Source organism: Kogia breviceps, chromosome 4, assembly GCF_026419965.1.
Source record: "Kogia breviceps isolate mKogBre1 chromosome 4, mKogBre1 haplotype 1, whole genome shotgun sequence".
In the NCBI taxonomy this organism is placed as follows: domain Eukaryota; kingdom Metazoa; phylum Chordata; class Mammalia; order Artiodactyla; family Physeteridae; genus Kogia; species Kogia breviceps.
This window is the reverse complement of record NC_081313.1, coordinates 163,835,057-163,857,811: the sequence shown is the minus strand read 5'-3', so window position 1 is coordinate 163,857,811 and position 22,755 is coordinate 163,835,057. Positions and strand designations below refer to the sequence as shown.

At 43.1% G+C, this 22,755-nt stretch overlaps 1 protein-coding gene across 11 annotated transcripts in view; it reads right to left on the bottom strand.

Annotated features, from left to right (window-relative positions):
• Positions 1-22,755, bottom strand: part of TENM2 (teneurin transmembrane protein 2) — a 3,844,234-nt gene that overhangs the window by 423,464 nt on the left and 3,398,015 nt on the right. For 9 of the 11 annotated variants that reach the window (XM_067032280.1, XM_059063069.2, XM_067032278.1 and 6 more), the window contains one exon: positions 5,824-6,033. The exons of the other annotated variants lie outside the window; for them this stretch is intronic. In XM_067032280.1, the coding sequence (XP_066888381.1) occupies positions 5,824-6,033 (210 nt within the window). The remainder of the gene's footprint in view (positions 1-5,823; positions 6,034-22,755) is intronic. 11 annotated transcript variants of the gene reach the window in all.

Sequence of the window (22,755 nt, the reverse complement as noted above, 5' to 3'; positions counted from 1 at the left end):
GTTTGGACTCGATTTCCTGACCCCCAAATCAAGAGTGAAGAATGAAATCTCTCCCAGACAGGTGAGGCCTCCTTTGACTGTGGCTCCCACCTGGGGCCCCCTCTGGGGCCCTAACATTGGCTCTGCCACTACTTGTCATGATATGTACAAAAAGTATTTTTCAGAACCTTCTCATTTAAAGACTATCTACAAAGCTCTAGAGTATTGAAAAACAGACAAAACAAAACAAAAAAATAGGTATATTGAATATGTTTTGTAAAATAAGTATATTTCCCTGAGCTGGGATAGTCTAACCTGCCTTCCTTCTCCATTATGATCCATTTTCTTCATTCATACATGATGACAAACATTACATTTAGCAGTTACTGAAGACACTAATTAATTCATTTATTAAATAAATACTTATTGAGCATCTATTGTGGACTGACACCAGGAATCCTCCAGCGGAGGTTTCTGCATAATGAAGTGAAGCTAAGAGAAGAAAGAACAGCTTAGAAAGAACAGACTAAAGTTAAAATGCGGGACCTTAAAAGAGGTCGGATAAACAGCTTCACAATGTAGAACGACTTCTAAAAGAAAATGACTTCGTATTATCAGCACAGTCCAATCATCCATGTGCATAAAGAATTGCTGTGAGCTATTCAGGAAATCCTAAACTAAATTAAATTATAGCGGGCATAATCTGTTTAAGGAGGCAAGAAAATTTGTAACATATGAAAGGAAAAATTCTTCCCCAAACCTAAAATATATAAGGGGAAGACCTTTCATTAACTTAAAAGTGCACCCCGCTTCTTCCTCATCCCACATCCAGCCCCGTGGATGGTGGGAAAAGCCAGATGAGTGAGGCTGCCTAGGGCACTGCTTTAGTCTTCAGGACAGGATATCATTTCTAACTTCACAATGGCTGTCAAGACAAATTTGTAACATAAAACATCTGCTTTTCAGGTTCCCGGGGGTGACTATCACCCCAAAGTTGGCTAATTCCTGTAAACATTTAGTTATGAGCAATGATATTTAAGGTCTATTGTCTATGGGGCATGTGGTGTACATGCTCCTTTATAGAACTGAGGTTTATGGATGGACCAAGTCAAGTTTTGCCCTTGGGCCGTGCAATTTTGGTGCATTAGTGGAATGGTTTTTTTAATGAAAATATTCTCTATGGCTTATGTGGAGGGAGGCTATAAGAAATTTTGACAGGATATTCTTTAGCATATGAATTATGGCATGTTTCTGAGAATCGTTCATCTGGAATGCACACATCATCTCTTGTAAGAGAAATTTCTTTCTGGCCTCACTATAAGGATTCACAGAATGTCCCTGATGCTGTCAGTTGATTTGCTTTTATCTCACAGATGTTGTGCATCTTGTTCTTTCTCTTTTTGCTTTGGTTTCTAGGAAGCTTAGAATCAAGTTTTCTATCTTAAATAATGGAACAGGACTTTATGTATATAAGCCTACATGTATGTTCTTCCCCCTAGATTTTTCCCTTTATCCTTACTGTATCATTTTATAGTTCTCCAGTTGTTGTTGGTTTTTTTTTTTTTTTTTCTGCAGTTGAGAGCACACTTGGTTCCCTACTAATCTTTTTTTTTTTTTTAAACATCTTTATTGGGGTATAATTACTTTACAATGGTGTGTTAGTTTCTGCTGTATAACAAAGTGAATCAGTTATACATATACATATGTTCCTATATCTCTTTCCTCTTGTGTCTCCCTCCCTCCCACCCTCCCTATCCCACCCCTCTAGGTGGTCACAAAGCACAGTTCTCCAGTTTTTAAAAAAAAATTGTTATAAGCTGTCACAAATGATAGGGAAGATGTAAGAAAAGGAATGAATGAATGAATGGATGGCTGAATTATTGAATGAGTAAAGGTCTTTTGCTTTATGATGCCAGATAAATAAGAGAATCATTAAATTAGCTAGGCAACTGAATTCCTGAACCACTCTAGGGAACCGGGAGCTTGCTGGTTTTGAAGTATTATGTCCTTTAGAATGAACCAAGGCGTTGCTTTTTTAAAAAGAGCTGGTCGGTGCTTTTTGACCACCTAGAGGGGTGGGATAGGGAGGGTGGGAGGGAGACGCAAGAGGGAGGGGATATGGGGATATATGTATACGTATAGCAGATTCACTTTGTTATACAGCAGAAACTGACACAACATTGTAAAGCAATTATACTCCAATAAAAATGTTATTAAAAAAAACAAACGCTGGGTACCTTCAATGCACTTTAACAAACTGACAACTCTCCAGCAGGGATAGCTCCTTTGCCACACAGAACCTATGGAAAGGGTCCTGCCAGAGGCATACTGGTTACATTTCTTCTGTATCATTTGATGTTACTAATGAGTATCCAAAACTCCTTTTATTTAGACTTTCAAGAAAACGAAAACTCAACCTTTTCGAGTGGAGGAGGTAAACCAATGCTTTTAGACCATAATGTGGCTGCCCGGGTATTTTCTGCCCCATATTCTAATAGCAAAGTGCAAACCCCGTTCTGATTTGGAAGGTAGTCTTATTCGTCTACCTGCAGGAGCCTCCATTATGCTGCCACTGAGATCCAGATTTTTTTCTTCCAGATGAGTTATTTCATAGGTTTGAAATTATGCTGCTATAGACAAGAAACATCTCTGAAGCTGACCTGCCCTGGCAGAAGGTCAGAGCACAGGATGAGCCACTTGCTGGAGTTCAGCTATCTGGAAGAAAATGCTCGAGGTGATGGGAAACGCTCCTCTTCTAAGCATCTCACTAGCTGTACCTGGGTATCTGCACGATTGGCATAGACTGAAGGTGAGAGAAATTTGGCTGCAAAGGTGCCAAGGTTTTAGTACCGTCCACTAAAGAATGCACTATAGTCATAGAAAATAATGACAGTGGAACCATAGAGGTGAAGTTTTTTTTGTTGCTTTGAGGAGGTATTCATGCTGTCAAAAATGTTTTAGTTGTATAGTTTATATCCAGTTTGTCTCTTTAGAACAGAGGCTCTTTGGGCAGGAAATGAGTGCAATCACTCTTCTAATGATGGGCTTCACTAACGTCAAGTCATAACAGCAACAATAAGAGGACAGCAGGAAATAATTCTTTTACTGTCATGTATGGGCTGAAGGTGTTGGAAGGGGTTTTATTTCACCTGAGAAAGAGGCAAAGCCCAAACGGGACCCAATCTTCAAAGCACAAGGTCATTGCCAAGAGACCAAATTCAAAAGTTCTGTGTTACTAACCAGCTAAACATAACAGATTCAATCACATGGTCGCTTGTTCTGTGCCTCCACACCGATCGAAAAATCCAGCCCTTTTTCATCAAACTCAATTCAGAACACCCAGGCGCGGCTCTGTACTTTGCATCTTCTGTGTCAAATTCTATTTTCAATCCTTTATATCAAATTTAAATTCATGGCAACTGCATTCAGATCTTGATAGAATCCCCAATTTGCCCTGGACCCCAAATCCATTCCGCAACACACACACACACACACACACACACACACGTGAGCACACACGTTTGAACTTGATTTGCACTCGCTTCAGCGCTAAGCCAGAGTCAAGAATTTTGAATGGCTGTCTGTTGGCCGGAGCTTTAACCAGTTCTCAGATAAGTACCCCCCTTGAAAACAAGGATACTGCACATTGGTGTCTTCACCCCTCAGGTGAAGAAATCGTATCAGTGTACTTCTTGTGTGGGATGAAAATGGACCCTCAAATTTTCTGTGGTATTTTGCCCTCTTACTGAAGCTTAAATTGCTATCAATCTTAAGTGAGCTGAACAAATTGGTGTGAGTGATGAAAAAATGGGTAAGTTTGACTCTGAACACACACATCTGTTGTGTCCACCAAAACGAGGTCTTGATTAGGCAGAAAATCAACAAAAACTCCCTATCAACCACTTACAGTCTGATACAACGTCCAAAAGAAAAGAAATCACTCACAGCGTTATTACTAAGAAAACATTCTAGACAGCCCTGAGATGAAGAACTGACCCCTCTTATGGAAATCAAGTTGGCTGGGGTATACATATATGCATAAAAGGATATAGTTTTTAAAAGCTCATTTCCTTGCTAATAATCATCTTTTTAAAAAAGCTATCAGCAGGTGCACCTCATTTCAAAAGCGTCTTGTACTTTATAATACAATATTCATCACAATTACATAGTATGAAATAAAAAGCAGCAAAACATAAGCGAGGATAGTTCAATTAAATGCAACATAATCTCTGCAGCAAAAAAAAAAAAAAGATCCTGTAGCTAAAATCAGGTCCTGATGAAAGAAAAAAAGGGAATATATTTCCACATATTTTTAATTATATAGAATTTCCTCAAACATGATTTTTCATAATATATTCCATTAAGTTAACATCATATTTGAAGAAAGAGCATTTTCCGATTTCATTCTAAGCCTGATTTTGAGCAATTACAGTGTCATTGTTCCGCGGTAGAAAGGTTGAATTCATTTACTGTGTGGTTATGCTAGTCATGATTGATGTCTCTTCTCCAAATGATAAACCAATCACCCCAATGATGTAATGTCATTTTAAGAGTGCCATAATCACATTTCTCTCCAACTAGAAGTTCTGATGAGTTCTAATAAAGATTTATGGTAGATTAAAGGCCTTTATAATATCAACAATGGATTGCTCATTTGATGAGAGATTTGATTAGGTAATTTTTTTTGAAAAAGAATATGAGTTTACTAAATATATCAGGCCTGGCTTTGAAGAAGGGCACAGGTCATCATAAGTAGCAGTACATCATTCCATCTCCTGAATGAATCATCTTAAATGTATTTACGAGGTCCTCTGTAATTGTAGAGGTTGAGGCCACTGGTGGCATATACTCATGGGCGGAGCCAAAACACAGTCTCATCAAGAAACGCTCTTGGCATGGAAAGCTCTGGATTGCTTTTGATGGGATAGGCTAAGGAACATCACGGGTGGCCAACTCAAAAGATAACTCCAAAGCCTTGGGATTGGAAGCAATTAATTTTTGCAAATGTCTCTCCTTGGGCCCATGGGTGCTTAACCCTAGATATTGCTCACTCCTACACTCACACGTTTTGTGAACATACCACCAACAGCAGAAATTGAAATAAGCCATGGCTATTGTGGGACCTGGGACAATTCTACCTAGGATTTAGAGATCTGGAGCTGAGGCGGGCACCACAAAATCCTGAAAAGGGGAATGGAACGCTGTGACCAGTCCCTTTGCTCTGTGAATGTGAAAATCACCATGAGAACCAGGGATTTAGAGACAGTATATCTCATGGTGCCATGCGGTCAGCTTGTTAATTTCAAGTGAAGTGGGACAAGTAAGAGGGTTAGAGGAGAGGTCACCCCCCAAACACTTCAGACTTGGCCAGACATTCAGTATTCATGTCAAGGGAACACATTTTAATCACAAAATCATCTAAACAAGCAAGAAAGAGTCAGAAGCCAACCCTCAAAAAAACAAGAGATCTGAGATGCACACACACTGGGCACGTGAGGGTGTCCGGGGTCACTTGGCTATGATCAGAATTGTAATAATACAGCATTCAGTATTCCGTCATCTCTCTGCGCTTCCCCCTTGAGACCTGCGTGCTCTCACATGCAGCGGTGGGAAAATTCCTCCCACTGAAGGAGGCCCAAACTCTGTTCAGGTAAGCCATGCCTCTACGGTAACTGCAGCCTTTAAACAAACATACTCTGGAACTGCAATGCCACCAAACGACAAGCGCGCTTCACCTCCCCGCTCCCCACACCACCTTCTCCCCAGCCCTTGTTTCAGAGTTGTCATGTTGCAGGAGACTCGACACTGTCACACACACATGTTCAGACACCACAGTTTCCTTACCACCGCTGGAGGCTTGCTGGGGCCCTGAGCATGCCCTGAGCAGGTATGAATTGGGGGAGAACTCCTCATCGGGGTTGGTGTCCATGATTTGATGGGAGGTGTTGCTGTCTAGCAATGGCATCTGGCAGCTAACTGGTGGAGGATTATGGGAGCTAGGCAGCTGAGCAGATGGAAGGAGGCTAGACGAGGATGTAGGTGGAATGGGACGACCTGGGAAAGAGGACAGAGGGGTCAAAGGTCAGCAAGGAATGTCATGAGAGCAACCAGAGAAAGTTACATTGCAACCACCTCACGATACAAATAGCCAAAAAAAGAGAAAAACAAAATGCTCCAGGTGTATTTTTTCAAGTGGTTTCCGGTTTCTCCAAATGTCCAAATTCATACGACCGTAGTTGCGTATTTCAGAAAGCTGTGTATCCATCTACACAGCTGAAATGGAATCAGTCAGGACAACACCCACTTCCTTCTCTCCCTCCTGCTGTGGTCCTAACCGAAGTCTCCATCATCTCTCAATAGACTAGCTCCCTGAGGTTCTCCCTGCTTCCAATCTTGCCATAGGCCATCTATCTCCCTTTGTCTCTCTCCCTTCTCTACAGCAGCCAGAATGCTATTTTAAGGATAGAAGTTAGGTCGTATCACTCTCCTGCTTGGCACTCTCCAATGGCTTCCCATTGCCTGTAGAAAGAGACCCAAACTCCTTTAGGACGCCCTGCGTGTCTCTCCTACTCTGGCACTAACTGCCTCTCTCACTCACCTCTGGAAGTGGCCCTTACCACATTCCACTTGGCCCCTTAATCTCCAGCCAAGGTGCCGCCTTTATTTCTGTTGCTTGAACATGTCACACCACTCCATCTTCAGAGTCTTCACACTTCCTGTCCCCTCTCTGTGGAACATTCTCCCCTCCTTGCCACATCACTGATGCTCACAGGCCTGCTTCTCCTCTTCATTCAAGCCTTTCCTGTTTGCCTTCTTGAAAAATGCCCACTTACCTGCTCTATCCTACTAGCCTGTTTAAAGCCCTTATTACTATCTGAAGGTGGATATATCTATTTATTTTATTCACCCCTATATCCTCAGTATCTTCCTAACACATAGCACCTGTTCAATGAACGAACAGATAAATAAGGTAGACTAAAACCAAGCTAATCAGTTTGGGGAAGAAGGCGAGGAGAAGCAGAGAGGGTGACATATTTGCATCTCGAAGAATCGGCCAGTGCCACCACTCTCTCCACCATGCGGTTCTTCTGGATATCGCGGGGGAATTCCTACAAAGAAAAGCCACATCAGGCCACGAGGAGGAGCAGCCATCTTGGCAGGAGGTACGGGCGGTGCCTTGGAGCTGGCCTTGGGTCAAGAAGTTCTCCTCCCACACAGAAAGCTGCTGCAACCTCTATCTTCCCATGGCAGGGAGCTCCTGGCAGCCAAATTACTGAGCGAAGATAATTGCCATGTGGACTTTCCCCTGATTCACGCTTACGTCTTGGGGTCCTCACGACTGCCTGCCTGCTGGTTTGTTCATTTGGGAATGAGCCAAGAGCTGCAGCCCGGGGGATATGCCCTGAATTGGGCGTGGCGGAGGAAAGGGTAAGGTACTAAGAAAGCAAACTTAAGAACCAGGCTAGAGTTTCGACTCAGGCAGAAGAAATCTGTTTTCCTGCTTTTAGATGCCCTATGTGCGTGCAGGCATTTTCAGGCACCTCAGATGCATGTTCATTTTTGTCATCGTTTTTGAAATTGTATTTCCTGATCAATTGCTCGGTGCATTAAATGCCACTAACTGATAGATCATTGTGAATGAATAAAATGTATGAGGGCCTCCAAAGGGCACTCTGCTGGATGCTGAGGATACAAAAATAAATAAGACATCATCCCTGCCCTCAGAGAGCTCACAGTCTAGTGGGAGAGGCAGAGAGTAAGACACATTATTTCAATACCACACGATAAGGAGCAGGATGGTCTAATGTAAGAACATGGTTCTGTGGGGACCCAGAAAAGGGACACTTGGTTCAGCCTGGCCAGGTGGAGGTAGTGGTGGAGAGCCAAACAAGGTTTCCTGGGAAAGGTGGTGTCTGGGCAATCTTCAAAAGAAGAGGAAAGGGACTCCTGGCGTGAGAAAACACAACTAACAATAGCACAGAGGCATCAAACCACTAGCCTGTTACGCTTTTTGAGGGTGGGAGTGGTAGAAAGAGACAGGAAATAAGGTCCCCTTAAAGCTTAAATGTTAGGGGCTCAGTAACACAGTTGAAGAAGAATCATCCCTGAAACAGATCAATGGATGAAAGAAGTTTGATTTGAAATATTTAATTCATTCATAACTGTTTGGGAGCCACATAAAAGGCATGATATTCTTGTGAGATGATCTGGCAAAGGTAGACTGAATACATCAGTGTCATCAGAATCAGTTCTCACATTTAATCAATGTGACTTGCCCCCAAAGTTTTCTTCTAATAACAATATTACCATCATTAGTACTATTTTAACTGCTAATGTTTTTGCACAATGACTATCTGCCGCTCACAGCACCAGTCATTGTACACAGATTCTCTCATTTAATTCTGAAAACAATTCTGTGTGGTTAGAACGATTATAATCCCCATTTTGTAGATGAGGAAACTGAGGCACAGCGAAGTGAGATTGCATAGCTAGCAAGTGACAGGGGCCAGGTTTGTCTATTCCCAAATCTACCCTCTCACTCTGCCTGCATGGTGTCTGCCCAAACAGCATGGTGACAAAAAAGGAAGACGGTGACATACAAGGAGGGGAGGTGATGGACAGGAAATCATATTTCCAGTTCTGCATCTCCCCATCCCAAGGCACTCTCGAGATTTCAAACAAGAAACATTTCTTTGAATAACCATTGATAGCAGCTATCAGCCGGTAGAGTTCAAAGCTTTTCTCATAATTTTGTTATGAAGTTCAAAGTGGCTCTTTCACAGCCATGTTACCCTCCACCTTCTTCACGGCTCCTGGTTGCAGAAGTGTCCTGACCAGGGCACTATGAAGTTGGCATTGACATCCACTTAGCAGCGGGGCCCTGGCAGGAACAGATTTTAACTCACAATCAATAGGCTTTAAAGTTTGTATTATTGAGGCATATCTGAAACTGCACATTGAAGAACAAGGATGGCTGGGAGCCAATTTTTTAATTCCTTTGAGTGACTGAGGTGGAACTGAAGTTCAGGGGCAATTTTCCAGGAGCCCGATATGATAGTTGCTGTGAAATCATTCTTTACGTGAACTTTTTGAAATTTTGTTCAGCATGAATTCATTTCCTATAGTACAGACAGAACTGCCTTTTAATTTATACAAATACAGACAATGCAAGAGCAGACCTAACACAGCGAAAGCACTGGGGCTATTCCAGTGTATTGGAATACACATCACAGAATTGTCCGATTCCTGTAAAATCCATGCCCCCTTAAAATCTATGCCTTGGTAGTGCCTTAAATTCTCTATCTGGTATCTACCACTACTTGGGAAATTTCTCAGTCCCTAGATCTGCCCCCAGTCAAATTGTATGTGGTTCTCTATTTGCTATGTCATTTGCTAATTTTGTTCACTTATGCTACATTTTTCCCCATGACTATTACAACTGACAGAGACCATCTGTACAGACACAAACAGGTTCCAAAGTACAGGGGAGAAAGCTGGAACTTACACAGGCTCACTTTATAGACCAGGATTTCTTACTAAAATACTTAGCGTGGGATGGGCATGTAACCAGGGGCTATGTCCTTACCCAGTTCCTATTCTATGCACTACGGGGGCTCCCTGACCCCCAGACTATTTTCGAAGTATCATTCTGAATGGGTATAGAGTCCACAGCAAATGTACAGAAAACTGGGTTTAATCACTCCGTTAAAAAGCAAGAGGAAACATGCAAAGGCAGCAATATGTCATTCATTAAACTCATATGGTCTTGTATATGTGTGGGTGTGTATGTGTGTTTTCCAAGATCCCCATGTAAATCAAAGTCTAATTATCTGTGTGATTGTATTCCCCATGACCTTAGAAATGGGGACCAATTCAAATTTTGCTAATTTATCTGTTTCCAAATGAAAAAGATTTTGTGATGGTTTCAACTCCTACAATTTTTCTGATGGAAAGGCCGACAGCCAGACAAAACAGTCCCATGTGAACTCTGCTAGACTGGGAGCAGCTGTTTGGAAGGCTGTGTTGAGAATGATTCTGAGGACGCCCGGGTTTCGGTGGTATCACCACTTAGAAAAACAGTGGACAAGGAGTGGGGGAAAGGTAGCAGATGCACAGAGCATATTTGCCATCTAGGCTCCAGGACTTCATCCACCATCTGCTTCAGTCACACCTGAAAACATTATCCTACAGCATCTGCGGTTTAAGTCACGTTACTTTAACTCCCAATGTCTCAATTACAGCTGTATTTTTCTTCTTAAACTGATTTGGATCCAGCTTTAGTTCTCCCACCCAAGATTAAAGGGCTACCATCTCCTCTCCATCCCCAAAGCAGTAAGTATATGATACATCCATGAAATTGCTGCTCTGCCCAACTGCTGCTAATATAATCACTAATTTATGATGGAGGACATGTTGCAGATCACTCCCCAGATTCACTTCAAATGAGTTCCTTTTTCACTCAAAAGATTAATGGCCAGCTGATATTAAAATGTTCTGTGTAGACAATGTATAATTGATCTGTGCAGGGACGGGGTGTCAGGATATTTGGTGGAGTAGAGAGTCATGGATGGGAGACAGTCAAAACAAAACAAAACAAACAGCATGAAGAATAATTACATATAAAATAATAAGTTAAATGACTTCATTAACAATTATACATGTGATCTTGCTTTGTGCTAAGCCAAGTATTTTACATGTACTCTTCTCTTTTGACACTCACAACTTTTCTATGAACAAAATCCTATTATCATCCCCTTTTACAGGTGAAGAAACTGAGGCTTAGATGGACTAACTTTCCTAACATTGTACCACTAGCAGAACTGGCTGGGATTTGAACTCAAGCATTCTGACGCCAAAAGCAAGCCTTGAATGGTCCATTCTACTCTTGTCCGTATTAGAGAAGCGTCATTGTTAAAAAAAAGAACAAGGTGTGAACCCCAGACTGACTGGCCCTCTTCTGGAAGGAACCGTCGAGGTCATCCTAGGTGAGGTAATTAACCATAAACAGCCACAGTGATCGCTCACGCACGATACATGATTTATAAAGAGAGAAAGCAATTCTTTTTGTTTGTGTTTGCGGTACGCGGGCCTCTCACTGTTGTGGCCCCTCCCGTTGCGGAGCACAGGCTCCGGACGCGCAGGCGCAGTGGCCATGGCTCACAGGCCCAGCCGCTCCGCGGCATGTGGGATCTTCCTGGACGGGGGCATGAACCCGTGTTCCCTGCATCGGCAGGCGGGCTCTCAACTACTGCGCCACCAGGGAAGCCCCCAATTCTTAAGTCAGAAACGGGAAATCCTCTGCAGCTTTGTACATTTAAGGATTAATAAAAATATAGTTTTTGTGTCAAAGCTGAGTATTGCAAAAGGACTGCATTAACAAAAGCAAAACAGTTGGTTAGAGAATTTAAACAATGGTCCTAATGACAGTTCCCAACACTAGCTATTTATTCAGATGTCTGACTAAATTATCCATTTCCCTCCAAATGTTTGCGGTTTGTGAAGTCCCTGTTTTTGACACAGTGAAAAGTGAGGTATGTGACTATGTATGTAAATAGAAATAATTTCAGTGCTTGAGATTATGCCCTCCTTTTTGTTTGTAATCAATGAATAGTTGAGGGATGTGGTCCCACTTTCTCTGGAGCTCCACGAGAACATCGTTCAGGAAGGCGCATTAGATCTTTTAAGCTCTACCTAGTTCTGCACATGGAACTTGCAGAGGGCTGTGTGGTGGGACATTCTTCAAGGTATGGTGGGCTCAGTGAGGCACTGGTCACGGCCACCACCACACCTGCTACAAGGTACCCTGACAACAAATCTAACCGGACTCCCTACCTCCAGCTGAAGGAACATGGATGAAGCCACTGCACATCTGTTCAGCCTATTTCATGTGCTAAGTACCAGGCTCGGGGATTTTTCACATGCCCTTCCACAGTGATCACAACAACACTCTCTAGAGACTCAGGGATGTTAGTAACACACCCAAGAGGCAGAACCAAGATCTGAACTTCAGTTTGTGTTTTGCCAAAACTACAATGGGCTCTTCCCAAACCTGGAGTTGTCGCACATTCAAATTCACCTGTTAATTGGGTTCACCATCCAACCCACCCCATTCTCATTTTCCACTCTGCCCCAAATGAAACCCTGGACTCCAATGGATGTGATCATCCAGTGGTCTTTTGCAAATGTGTATTTCTGCCTTCCTGCATGCAGTATTCCTGTCTCTGTACTGTGCAATCCATCCTTAGTTTCTTGGCCTACCTGCTTTTATCTGTCCTCCAAAGCCCAAGCGGGGAATGGAGAGGGCACAGACTTTGGAGCCAGGCTGATTGAGCTCTGCCACTTTCTGTGTGAGTTTAAGCAACTAACTTTACTCCTCTGGGGCTCTTCGATGACACTAACTTCACATGTTGCTGTGAAGACTGGAGACGATATACGTAAGGCTGTGTCTGACACATGATAGACGCCAGGGACCCAGATGGAGCCAATGACACTTGCAGCTTATCGGTTCCAGTTGGTTCACAAGCACCTACTGTGTGTGCATGGCCGTGTGACAGTTATGGGGTCTTGTCATTCTTTCCTCTTGGGGTTGAGTCTGGGAGATGGTGAGGCTGGAAAAATAAAGCCGTCTTGCCACTCAAGGAGAGAGGCTGCCTGAGAAAGGGGTCTGCAGGGAGGAAAGTTGAGGTGTAAGATGTGGGGAGAGATATTCTGATGGCATTGTTAGGGTACCTGGATTTAGCCATTATCAACGCAACGCTGCCACTAAACTTTTCGATATATGAACCAATTTATTCTCCACCCAACCCTCTTTTCTTGTTTTGGTTTTCCTTTAAGCCAGCTTCAGTTGGTTTTTGTCACTCAGAGCCAAAAGCATCCTGCCTAAAACTGACTACCAAGCCAAAGTGAGAAAATGATCTGGCCAATGACATACAGTTATTTAGTAGAAGACCTAGATTACATTTCAGCACAGAAGACTTCCAGAATTATGAAATGTTCATGTTCTATAATAGGACTGTCTTCCTATGAAATCACGAGACATTGAACACGTGGGGTCCCAGAGAAACAATTTATGGTAGGAGGTACCTTGTCTATTTATAAGAATATTGTGGGCATCAGGGAGTGGGGGAGAGATGCAGGCAAATGGCTGTCTCCTTGTTACCAATCAAGCATACACTGCAGCAGCTTTCTGTCCTTGGCATTGTAGAGAAACTCAAATCACTTTCTAGCTGGACTAGGCCTTAGAATAAATACATTGATCTGGGGGGTAGTGACAGAGACTCACCCAAGACTCAATTTCTTGCCTGCATCTGAAATTTTAAAAAAGAACAGAGATAGTAGTTTCAATCATAACTGTAGAATGCAAAGTGACCTCAATGAACAGAGCATCTGAAAATTAAAATAGAGGCATGTACACACATATATGTGTATTTTTACATCATTTTAGGTATGTATGTTCCCTGTAGCAGGCTGCATGTATTTAACATATATACATGTTAGGCTAGATCAGTCATTCTTAACAGGGGGAAATTTTGCCCGCTAGGGCAGGGGTCCCCAGCCTCCGGGCCGCGGACCGGTAGCAGTCTGCAGCCTGTTAGGAACTGGGCCGCACAGCAGGAGGTGAGTGGTGGGTGAGTGAGCGAAGCTTCATCTGCTGCTCTCCATCGCTCCCATTACTGCCTGAACCTCCACAAAACTGGTCCCTGGTGCCAAAAAGGTTGGGGACCGCTGCCCTAGGGAACATTTGGCAATGTCTGGAGACATTTTGGTTGTCACAACTCAGTGGGATGGGGGTGGGGAAGGGAGAGGATGCTACCGGCCTCTAGCGAGCAGAGACCAGAGATGCTGCTACACATCCTACAACGCACAGGACTGTCCACCACAACAAAGAATTTCCAGCCCCAAATGTCAACAGTGCCAAGGTTGAGAAACTCTGGATCAGCATGTATGATGGCTCCAGATTAATATCCTTTACGTTACATGGTCAGTTTCTAAGTAGCTCTTTATTTTCCAGTTGATAAGAATTAGGTTGACGCTAGAAGTAAATACTGGATTCAGTTAGCTCTTCCCCCTCCCCCAAGAAACCTTCAAGCACATGAGTTTAAGTGGAAATTGGGGAATTTAAGTTAAAGACAGGGAAATGTTCCTCAGAGCAAATCTACTTTGTCACTGAGGGACGTTGTTAAGTTGCCTTTCTCCAGAAGTGGGAGAGACCTGTTCGTCAAGAGAGAGTTGGGCTGCCTTTATAGACACAAGAGATTCAGGGGAGGATGTTCCAACTTGTGTGTAGGTGAGTGAATCTCACCTGAGGAATTTTCATGATGACCTCTTATGTCTTCCCAATGGGGCAATATCGGCTTAACTGGGTTTGAGCTATTCCAGATCAGCCCATTTCAAGTTTTTCTTTTTTACAGCAGAAGACATAATTGCCCTCTTCACTCACACTTCACTGAACTCACTAAAGCCCAGTTAAGCATCTTCTCGAAAACAAATGGTTTTCAGATGGCCCTGACAAAACGACCTCGATTTCGCACAGGCTATTATACATAATTTATCGGAAGAGTGGCAGGCTGTTGGACTTGCCCCAGTTAAAGGGCCTCTTTCAGGAGCTTCAAGCATGAACTGTCTTCACAGTTTGGGGCTCCATGCCTTTGGGTGTCATTCCTAGATCTCACTGACAACTTGCCTGTTTATATATCACATCTTCCTGGCAGCATTGCACTTTGGAAGGTGTCAAATATAGATCGGGCTCTAGATAGAGGGGAGAGTTTATTTTTGAAGTAATATGATTTCTATAACTTTTTAAATGCCAGCCTTTTCATATTCATGAGATGAAATGCAGTGAATCTGTGTAGATTCCCCCTTTGAGGACAAAAATATATTTCACCTGAAGCAACACAAATCTTTACCAAAAGGCAAGGGATCCTCAGGTATGTTCTGACCAGAAATTCCTAGTTCCTTGGCACATGCACCTTAATTACATCTCTCAGCTCCTTTAAGATGAGACAGCATTACTATTTTGGTGATGTGTAGTTGCTTAGATCAGTGCTGTCCGAGATAGAACTTTCTGTGATGACAGGCATGTTCTAGGTCGATAATGTTTAATACACGTGATTATTGAACACTTGAAATGTGACTGGTGCAAATGAGGAATGGAATTCTTAATTAATTTAGGTTTATTGAGCCACATGTGGCTAGTGGCTACCATATTGAATGGCACAGCCTAGGCTATGGTTCTAGCTTCCCCGTAACTGGTAACTCTCGCTCCTGTGTTTCTCCCCTCCATTCAAGAGTCAACATCAGATTCGTTCCTATCATCCTTCTTAAATCTCCCAGGACTCCCCATTGCCTACATAATACAGTTGAAACTCTTGCATGGAATTCTCTCTTGCCAGACGCCCTCATTTCCTATACCCTAACCACATCAAAGTAACTGGACTACTGAATATCTATCTTCCCTTCCCATCCCTCCTCTCTGATAGCCTCAATCTTCTCCTGCAAACCTCCTGAAAGACTCAGCTCATGCATCATCTTCTATGTAAATCTTTCCTGATCACTCCACCCACTTGTTACCCAGGACATCCTTCTATCATTGTACTTGTAATATGTTAATATATTTATTTTTCTAAATGTCTGGCTCGGGACTTCCCTGGTGGCGCAGTGGTTAAGAATCCACCTGCCAATGCAGGGGACACGGGTTTGAGCCCTGGTCTGGGAAGATCCCACATGCTGCAGAGCAACTAAGCCCGTGCACCACAACTACCGGGCCTGTGCTCTAGAACGCGCGAGCCACAACTGCTGAGCCTGTGCGCCACAACTGCTGAGCCTGCGTGCCACAACTACTGAAGCCCGCGCACCTAGAGACCATGCTCCACAACAAGGGAAGCCACCGCAATGAGAAGCCCGCGCAACGAAGATGAGCCCCTGCTTGCTGCAACTAGAGAAAGCCTGCACGCAACAATGAAGAGCCGACGCAGCCAAAAATAAATAGATAAGTAAATAAATTTATTTAAAAAAAAAATTCTTAAATGGCTCATTCATGAGACTATGAATGACTGGGTAGAAACTGTGGATTATGCACCTTTGTATCCTGGAACCCAGCCCAGAGCCTGTACACAGTAAATAGCAGTGCGATTGGTTGACTATAACAATTCACTCCATGAACATTTACTGGTTGTATATCAAATGCACATGGCATCGACTGCACTGTCGGGTGCCGTGGCTGTTGGTCTTGGGTTTTTGGTGCCTCTCAGTGGGTAAATATTTTGCTGAGAAGAATTGATTCTGATTTTAAATGTATGTTTTCCTTTTAATCAAGTAGCTAGAATATTAACTTACTGCTTCATCTGGTGCTCAAATGAAGACAGCAATCTGTGACAACCTTGGAGGAAAAACTGACTGCTTGATTTATTAAGAGATAATATGTCAGTATCCAAGGTGGCACCTTTCTAAGGAATTCTCCAGGGTGGTGGTATGACCATATTTTTTGTCTTGGCTGCTGACCCCAGAACCTAACCCCTGTGTAAGATGTACTTCCACTCTAATTATGAAAGCTTCCTACCCTAGTGAACTGCTTGGGAGGTGTGAGCCAACAGTATCCAAGAACACAAGATCAAAGTGCTAGATGCAGTCCCTATGGTGTCATGAGTAACACACAGAAGTTACACTGGACTGTTTCCCTGCTCTCCTGGAACCTACATTATAGTCTCAAAAGAACTTAGTTGGGGGGAAAACTTTTAGAGAAAGACTTAAAGAAACTGTATGCCCATGTCAAAACTTAATTTTCAAAAAGCTTCCTTGGAAAACATCTTCCATGACATGTAGGAATCCATCTTACTTTTACGTTCACTCCTTGGGTTCATGGTACATGGACATAGTACTACTGCCAACTGCTAAGATTTGTTGAGCTCTCAACAAGGTACCAGGCATTATTTCCAAGCCCTTTACATATATTATTATATTTACTCCTATAACAACACATTAGGGTAGCTAATATCATCCCCATTTCAAAGGACAGAAGACTAAACTAAGAGGGGATAGGTTGTTTGATTTGAAGAATTTGAGCCCAGGCTCTAGAGCTTATAACACTGCATAGGGAATGACAATGGAATTTAATTAACCACTGTAATGACAAAGTACCCATCACTGATATGGCAGTATGATTGGCTGTAGAACCAGATTGAAGTTTAACTCGGCTCTGCCATTGATTTGCTGGCTGAATTTTGGCAAGTCACCTAACTTTACTGTTCTCAAATGTTTGATAAGTAAAATGTACATAAAAATGCAGATTATTATAAGCATTGAGTGAGACATTTATATAAATGTTCTGAAGTAAAGGGTAAATATTATCATCCATTAGAAGGGGATGAGATAGATGTCCTATTCTCCTTTTCCAGGACATTTTGAGGAATAGATAATATCATATATGAAAGTACAATGCAAATGGTAAAGTGCTCTACATGTGGTAATTGTTTGTTCTCGTAATTGGAAGCTTTCTTTTTCAAAAGCTTTGTTTGCAGATAGCAAAGAGTTCTCAACCGTAAGTCTGTATTTTGCTATGTGCCTCAGGGACAGCAAAGATAAAGCAGGGGCTCTACAATAACCAGGAGAAAGGCTGAAAAGCTCCTGTTCAAAGAATGTAGAAATGTTTGAAAACTAGAATGGAAAGTTTAAACTATGACTAGTACTAGGTCTAGTTTGTTAGGAGACCATAGATGTCATACACATTAGTTCATTCCTTCCCTGAAGAGTCGTTTCAAAGTCATTGCCTTGTACACAAAAAATCCCCACTAATACGGTTAGAGTTAGTAGGCCATGGTTCCTACTGTGGCTACCTCAGGGCTTGCTAGTTGTGTGACGTACAATAAACCTGTAAGTCAATGCATGCAATGTTACTGCACTATCACATAACAGCACCTAGTACTCAAAAGCAATGTGATGTAGTCTCGGCCACAATCAAACCCATACTCCAGCGGAGGAGATGAATATTCATAACCTTTTTGAGCATTCACAATGTTCTAGGCAGCATGCTTAGCATATTTCATGGTTTGTAATTTATGTAATCCTTCCAACAGTACTATCTGGAAGGTACGATTATTATCCCCATTTTACAGATGAGGAAACGGAGGCTTGTAGAGATCAAGTGACGGGACCAAGGTCACGCAGTAAGTAATGGACAAAGCCAGGATACTAATTCAGATCTCTATGATTAAGGATTGCATGGCCACAAAGAGTTATTGCAACATTAGTGAGATAAAGAGAGAAGAGTAACTAATTCCAATTACGATAAGGCGGGAAGGCAGATTAGAAAGCGTTGCAGTGTGGGGGTGACAAAACAATCTGTAGGGAGCTCTCCCTCAGCTCTAAAATTCCACAATTTCTAAATATCATCTGCCCACATAACATGTATGGAGATCAATAACTGGGTCAAGATCACAGGCGAGGTTGCGTCCTAACAGAAATTCACAACCTGACTCGCACCTTCCTCATCTTCTCCGAGCCTGGTTTCCTTTTTCCATGAAGGTCAGAATGAATCTTCACATTTCTCTTTTCAGGCACTGCAGCGTCCTGTTCTCTGAAGGCTCATTTAGAATACTCAGGGTAAGCTATGCCTCCATGCAGATAACTGAAGACACACGAAAATGGCCTTAGAGGGGCAGGAGGAAGCGTTAAGGGGGAAAAAGAGGAGAATTAACTCCACAGCTGGAAGCATGATAATCACGCCTACCACACAACCCAGCCACACGTGCTTCTCAGCCTGAGGACCGGCTGCCAAGTGACTGGTGTGTGTCTGAAATCTCACCTTGTTACACTGTGGTTGACAAGACATGGGAGGGGAGAGGGTTCAGGCTTTCCACAATACCCAGGCATCCTAGTGGCCTCCCGAGCAACGAAGATGTCTTAGTTCAGCTCGTGAGAAGGTCTCTTGTGTGCGCGCATGCGCACATCAACACATTCTTAAATTGACTGGAGTCAGCAAAATTAAGACACACCCACAGGGCACTGTTGGCCAAGTCTCTATTTTCATAAATAATGCCTTTCTCGCCTTCTACAAGCCTGTTTGAAGACCTGCAGTGCATCCTGGCTACAATTCAAAGCCCATCTAATGAAAGCACCTCCACTGTCAGCAATGTTAATGTCACTTTAAACAGTGTGAACTGTTGCTAAATGTGTCAGGAAACAATTAGATAACATAAGAGGCATGGTTTCTCAGTGCACAGAGAAATATATTATGCAGACGGGAGATAAACGCGAAGTTTTCTGAGCTCCGGCATATTCAGCACTCTCCCTCTCTCTTTTTAATCCAACAGAGAAATTGTTTGGCAAGACTCAGCCCTGTTTCAAACACTTGGAGAAGGGAGAAAGGCCTGCTTTGCCTCTGACTGCTGTTGCTTGAGCCCTGTGTTATCAGGCTCAGCGAGATACAAACAGTCTTCCACTCAAATTAAATGTGTGCTCTCCTAATTAGCATTATAAATATAGGTTTCTCTGAGCCAGGGTTGATAAAATTACAGTGCTGGGCTGGAAAGGAACCGGCAGCTCTCCCACGCCAACACAATGGCTGCAGCATTTTGCCCGGTTAGAACAATGCCTCCAGAGCCTGCCCCCATCGTCAGAGGTCAGCCTGGGGAAGGAAGGTAAATTCCAAGCAAGCTGACATTAGGACAACGGCCAGGCCCAGATGCAATCTGTTCTTTGTATGTGATGGTATAAGGTTTGGCTTCTAATCTCTAGGGAGAATGGTTCTTACTGCAAAGCTTCTTTGTAGAGTTTTGTCATCTCCCCCTAACCGGTGGCATTCCAACAGTGGGGGCGCCTCAAAACCACAGGCAAAGACCGACTAAGACGGATTTTTCCCAGGTCTCCACCCACAATCGCTGTCCGTGGTTCTGAAACCTCACCAAGCTCTAGGCAATGGTTGCTTCTCTCTTCCCACCCCGAGATGCATCCGCGCAACTTCTTGGGGGGAGTTTTGAATTAGTCAAGGGAACCGATGGAAGAGAGAGAAAGAGAGGGAAGAGGCAAAGGGTAATTGAAGAGATGAGGGCAGAGTCGCGGGAGTAGGCATAGCCACTAAATAATTATCAGGGAGTGAAAAAGGGAAATGATTTGTTTTGACATTATATTCAAACCATCGCAGTTGCCAAGGAAGAAACCACTGCCAACCAGGGCTGAAATGCAGAAAGACTTAAGATGAGTGAGGAGGGTGCATGTCAGGTGATGCCGTGATGTGCAAGGTGGGGCATGAACACGGTGGGGCAACCCCAGCATGGTAGAAGTGATGTGATTCAAGTGTCAGTATCCCTTAACATACACAGAAAATCTGAAGCTTTTTCTTAGGAAAACTTGCCACACTGTACAGGCAAAGAACAAAGACAGTCACCGGTAGTAGTTCACGTCTGTTTCACCATTTACGTAGTTCTGCCATGTTAGGTGAATCTTAGAAGCAGTAGGTAAGGTTGACCTGTTGCTCGTCTTCTTTGCTCCTTTTGCTTCTCTCTAGAACAGCTATCTAGTTACCTCTTGTCCTTTTCCTGAGATTAGTCAAATTCATAGAATGAGCTGGATAAAGTCAAAGAAAGCCATGGCTTAAGACCACTGAATGCTAGCTTTACAAGGAACCCTTGGAGAGTATCTGGACCAACCATTTCACTTTGCTGATGACAGAATTGTGGTTCAGAGAAAGAAAGTGGCTTTTCCCAGAACACACAGTGAATTAGTGACCTGAGTCCAAGGTTCTGTCCACTAAATTACACTACTCTTAATAATATTCAAGTTGAAGGATAAACAGAAAAATCAGAGTTCAGGCCTTCCCTGGTGGCGCAGTGGTTGAGAATCCGCCTGCCGATGCAGCGGACACGGGTTCGTGCCCCGGTCCGGGAAGATCCCACATGCCGCGGAGCGGCTGGGCCCGTGAGCCATGGCCGCTGAGCCTGTGCGTCCGGAGCCTGTGCCCCGCAACGGGAGAGGCCACAACAGTGAGAGGTCCGTGTACCACAAAAACAAACAAACAAAAAAAACCAGAGTTCAAGTTACAATGAAGAAAATCGAGTTTCACAGCAAATCATATTAATGGGCTACAATTTTACAACTGTACTGCAAAATGTGTAAAACAGGTCCTGCCCCCTCTTCCTGAAATGAAGCCCAACATAAAATGTTACATTCTTATTTTCCAAACGGTGTTCTTTGGAACACTGGGCTTTCTTAGAATAGAAACATGTGTCCCAGGAGAGAAGGGCTCCGGAACCAAATGGTTTGTACAGTATGAGATGCAGAAGAAAAAAAGAGTCTCGCTGTGTGCTATGTTGGTGTGCTCACACCTGGACCGGCTGGTCCATTCCACTCTTGGCTAACATGATCTTAAGAGCCTAGCTGAGAAACTGGATTTGCCCAGGGGAGGAAATTCAGACTGATGTGTGTTTTGGAAATCATTTAAGAGATTATAGGTCCTGCAACTCTTGAGCCTGGAAAAGAGGTAAGGGAAGATGTAGCAATCCTGAAATAATTGAGTCACGATCCATGGAAGAAGAAATGAACTTTTTGGAATGAGTTCAGATGTCAGTGCTAGGGATGATGAAAGTTAAAGGAGGCAGATTCAGCTTGATATCGACGGTGTTTATTTTTCCCACTCCTTTATCTAAGTTCTACCTAGTATTGTGGTTCCTTAGGCATGTACTTTCTCATTCTTCCTAGAGTGTAATCCACTCTTCCGTTCATTCAAAACATACTTATTGAATAACTACTACATTTCAGGCTGTCTTCTAGGCTAGAGCATCGCTCTAGGTGGTTGTTGAATCTGCACTATTTGTGTTGCTGTTTTTAATTTTTCCATCTCCCAGCACCTCACAAAGCACTTGCTCATGGAAAGTGTTTAATATTACTATTTGACCAAACGGAGCAACAGGCAAAGAGCTTTCTAACAACAGTTGCTGAATAACATCAGAATCTGCAACCTTACAGGTAATAAGCTCCCCGTCACAGAGATTATTTAAGCAGTCCCGATCAGCCCTGGTCAGCAAGGCCACAGAAAGTGTTTTCGAGTTCAGGGAGAGGTGGGATTATAGGCCCTTTACATTCAGCTCCAGATCTAAACCCCCATCATTGTGTGTGTTTTTGTCACTGTCCCTTGGGGTAAAGGAGAGAGGGGATCATTTAGAAGATGTCTCAAAAGTAAGCCGTCTGCCCAGAGCATCTCCCTGCCCCACAGGAAGTCAGAGACACATTTGTCTTCCTGTCTTCTGCATATCTGAAAAATTTTAGCTCCCAGCTGAAAACTGAGACCCATATAGATTCAATGCATCCTTAGAGGACTTCCCTTTATTTAAAGGAAACATGTCACTGTGTTGAAGCTCAGGCTCAGATTAATTATAACAAGTGTAATATGTGGCCAACCTTAGTCTCATGATTCAACATTCCTGCTTGATCAGTTTCCAGAGCTAAATGAGAGCCTGTAACCATTTGCAAAGTTGTAACACTTTTTCCTTTTACAAGTGCTTTCATCTGTGGATCTCAAAGCACGGGGTAAACAGTGATTAACTTTCACTTGCGAGGTAAACATGCATTTGCTCACTCATTTGGCAAACCAGTTGCGGGAGGGGCTGACTGGTCAATGTGCAGGCAGAAACCGGCAGGCCGGGCTCCCTCTTTGCACCTTTTTTTCTTTTTCTATGATCCCAGTAAACAAGCCACATTGTTTGTTTAAGCCAAGAGTTGGCATATGTATACTTAAACTAAAATATTTTCTATCCAGTATAAGAGACTGTGTGGAAGATAAAAGAA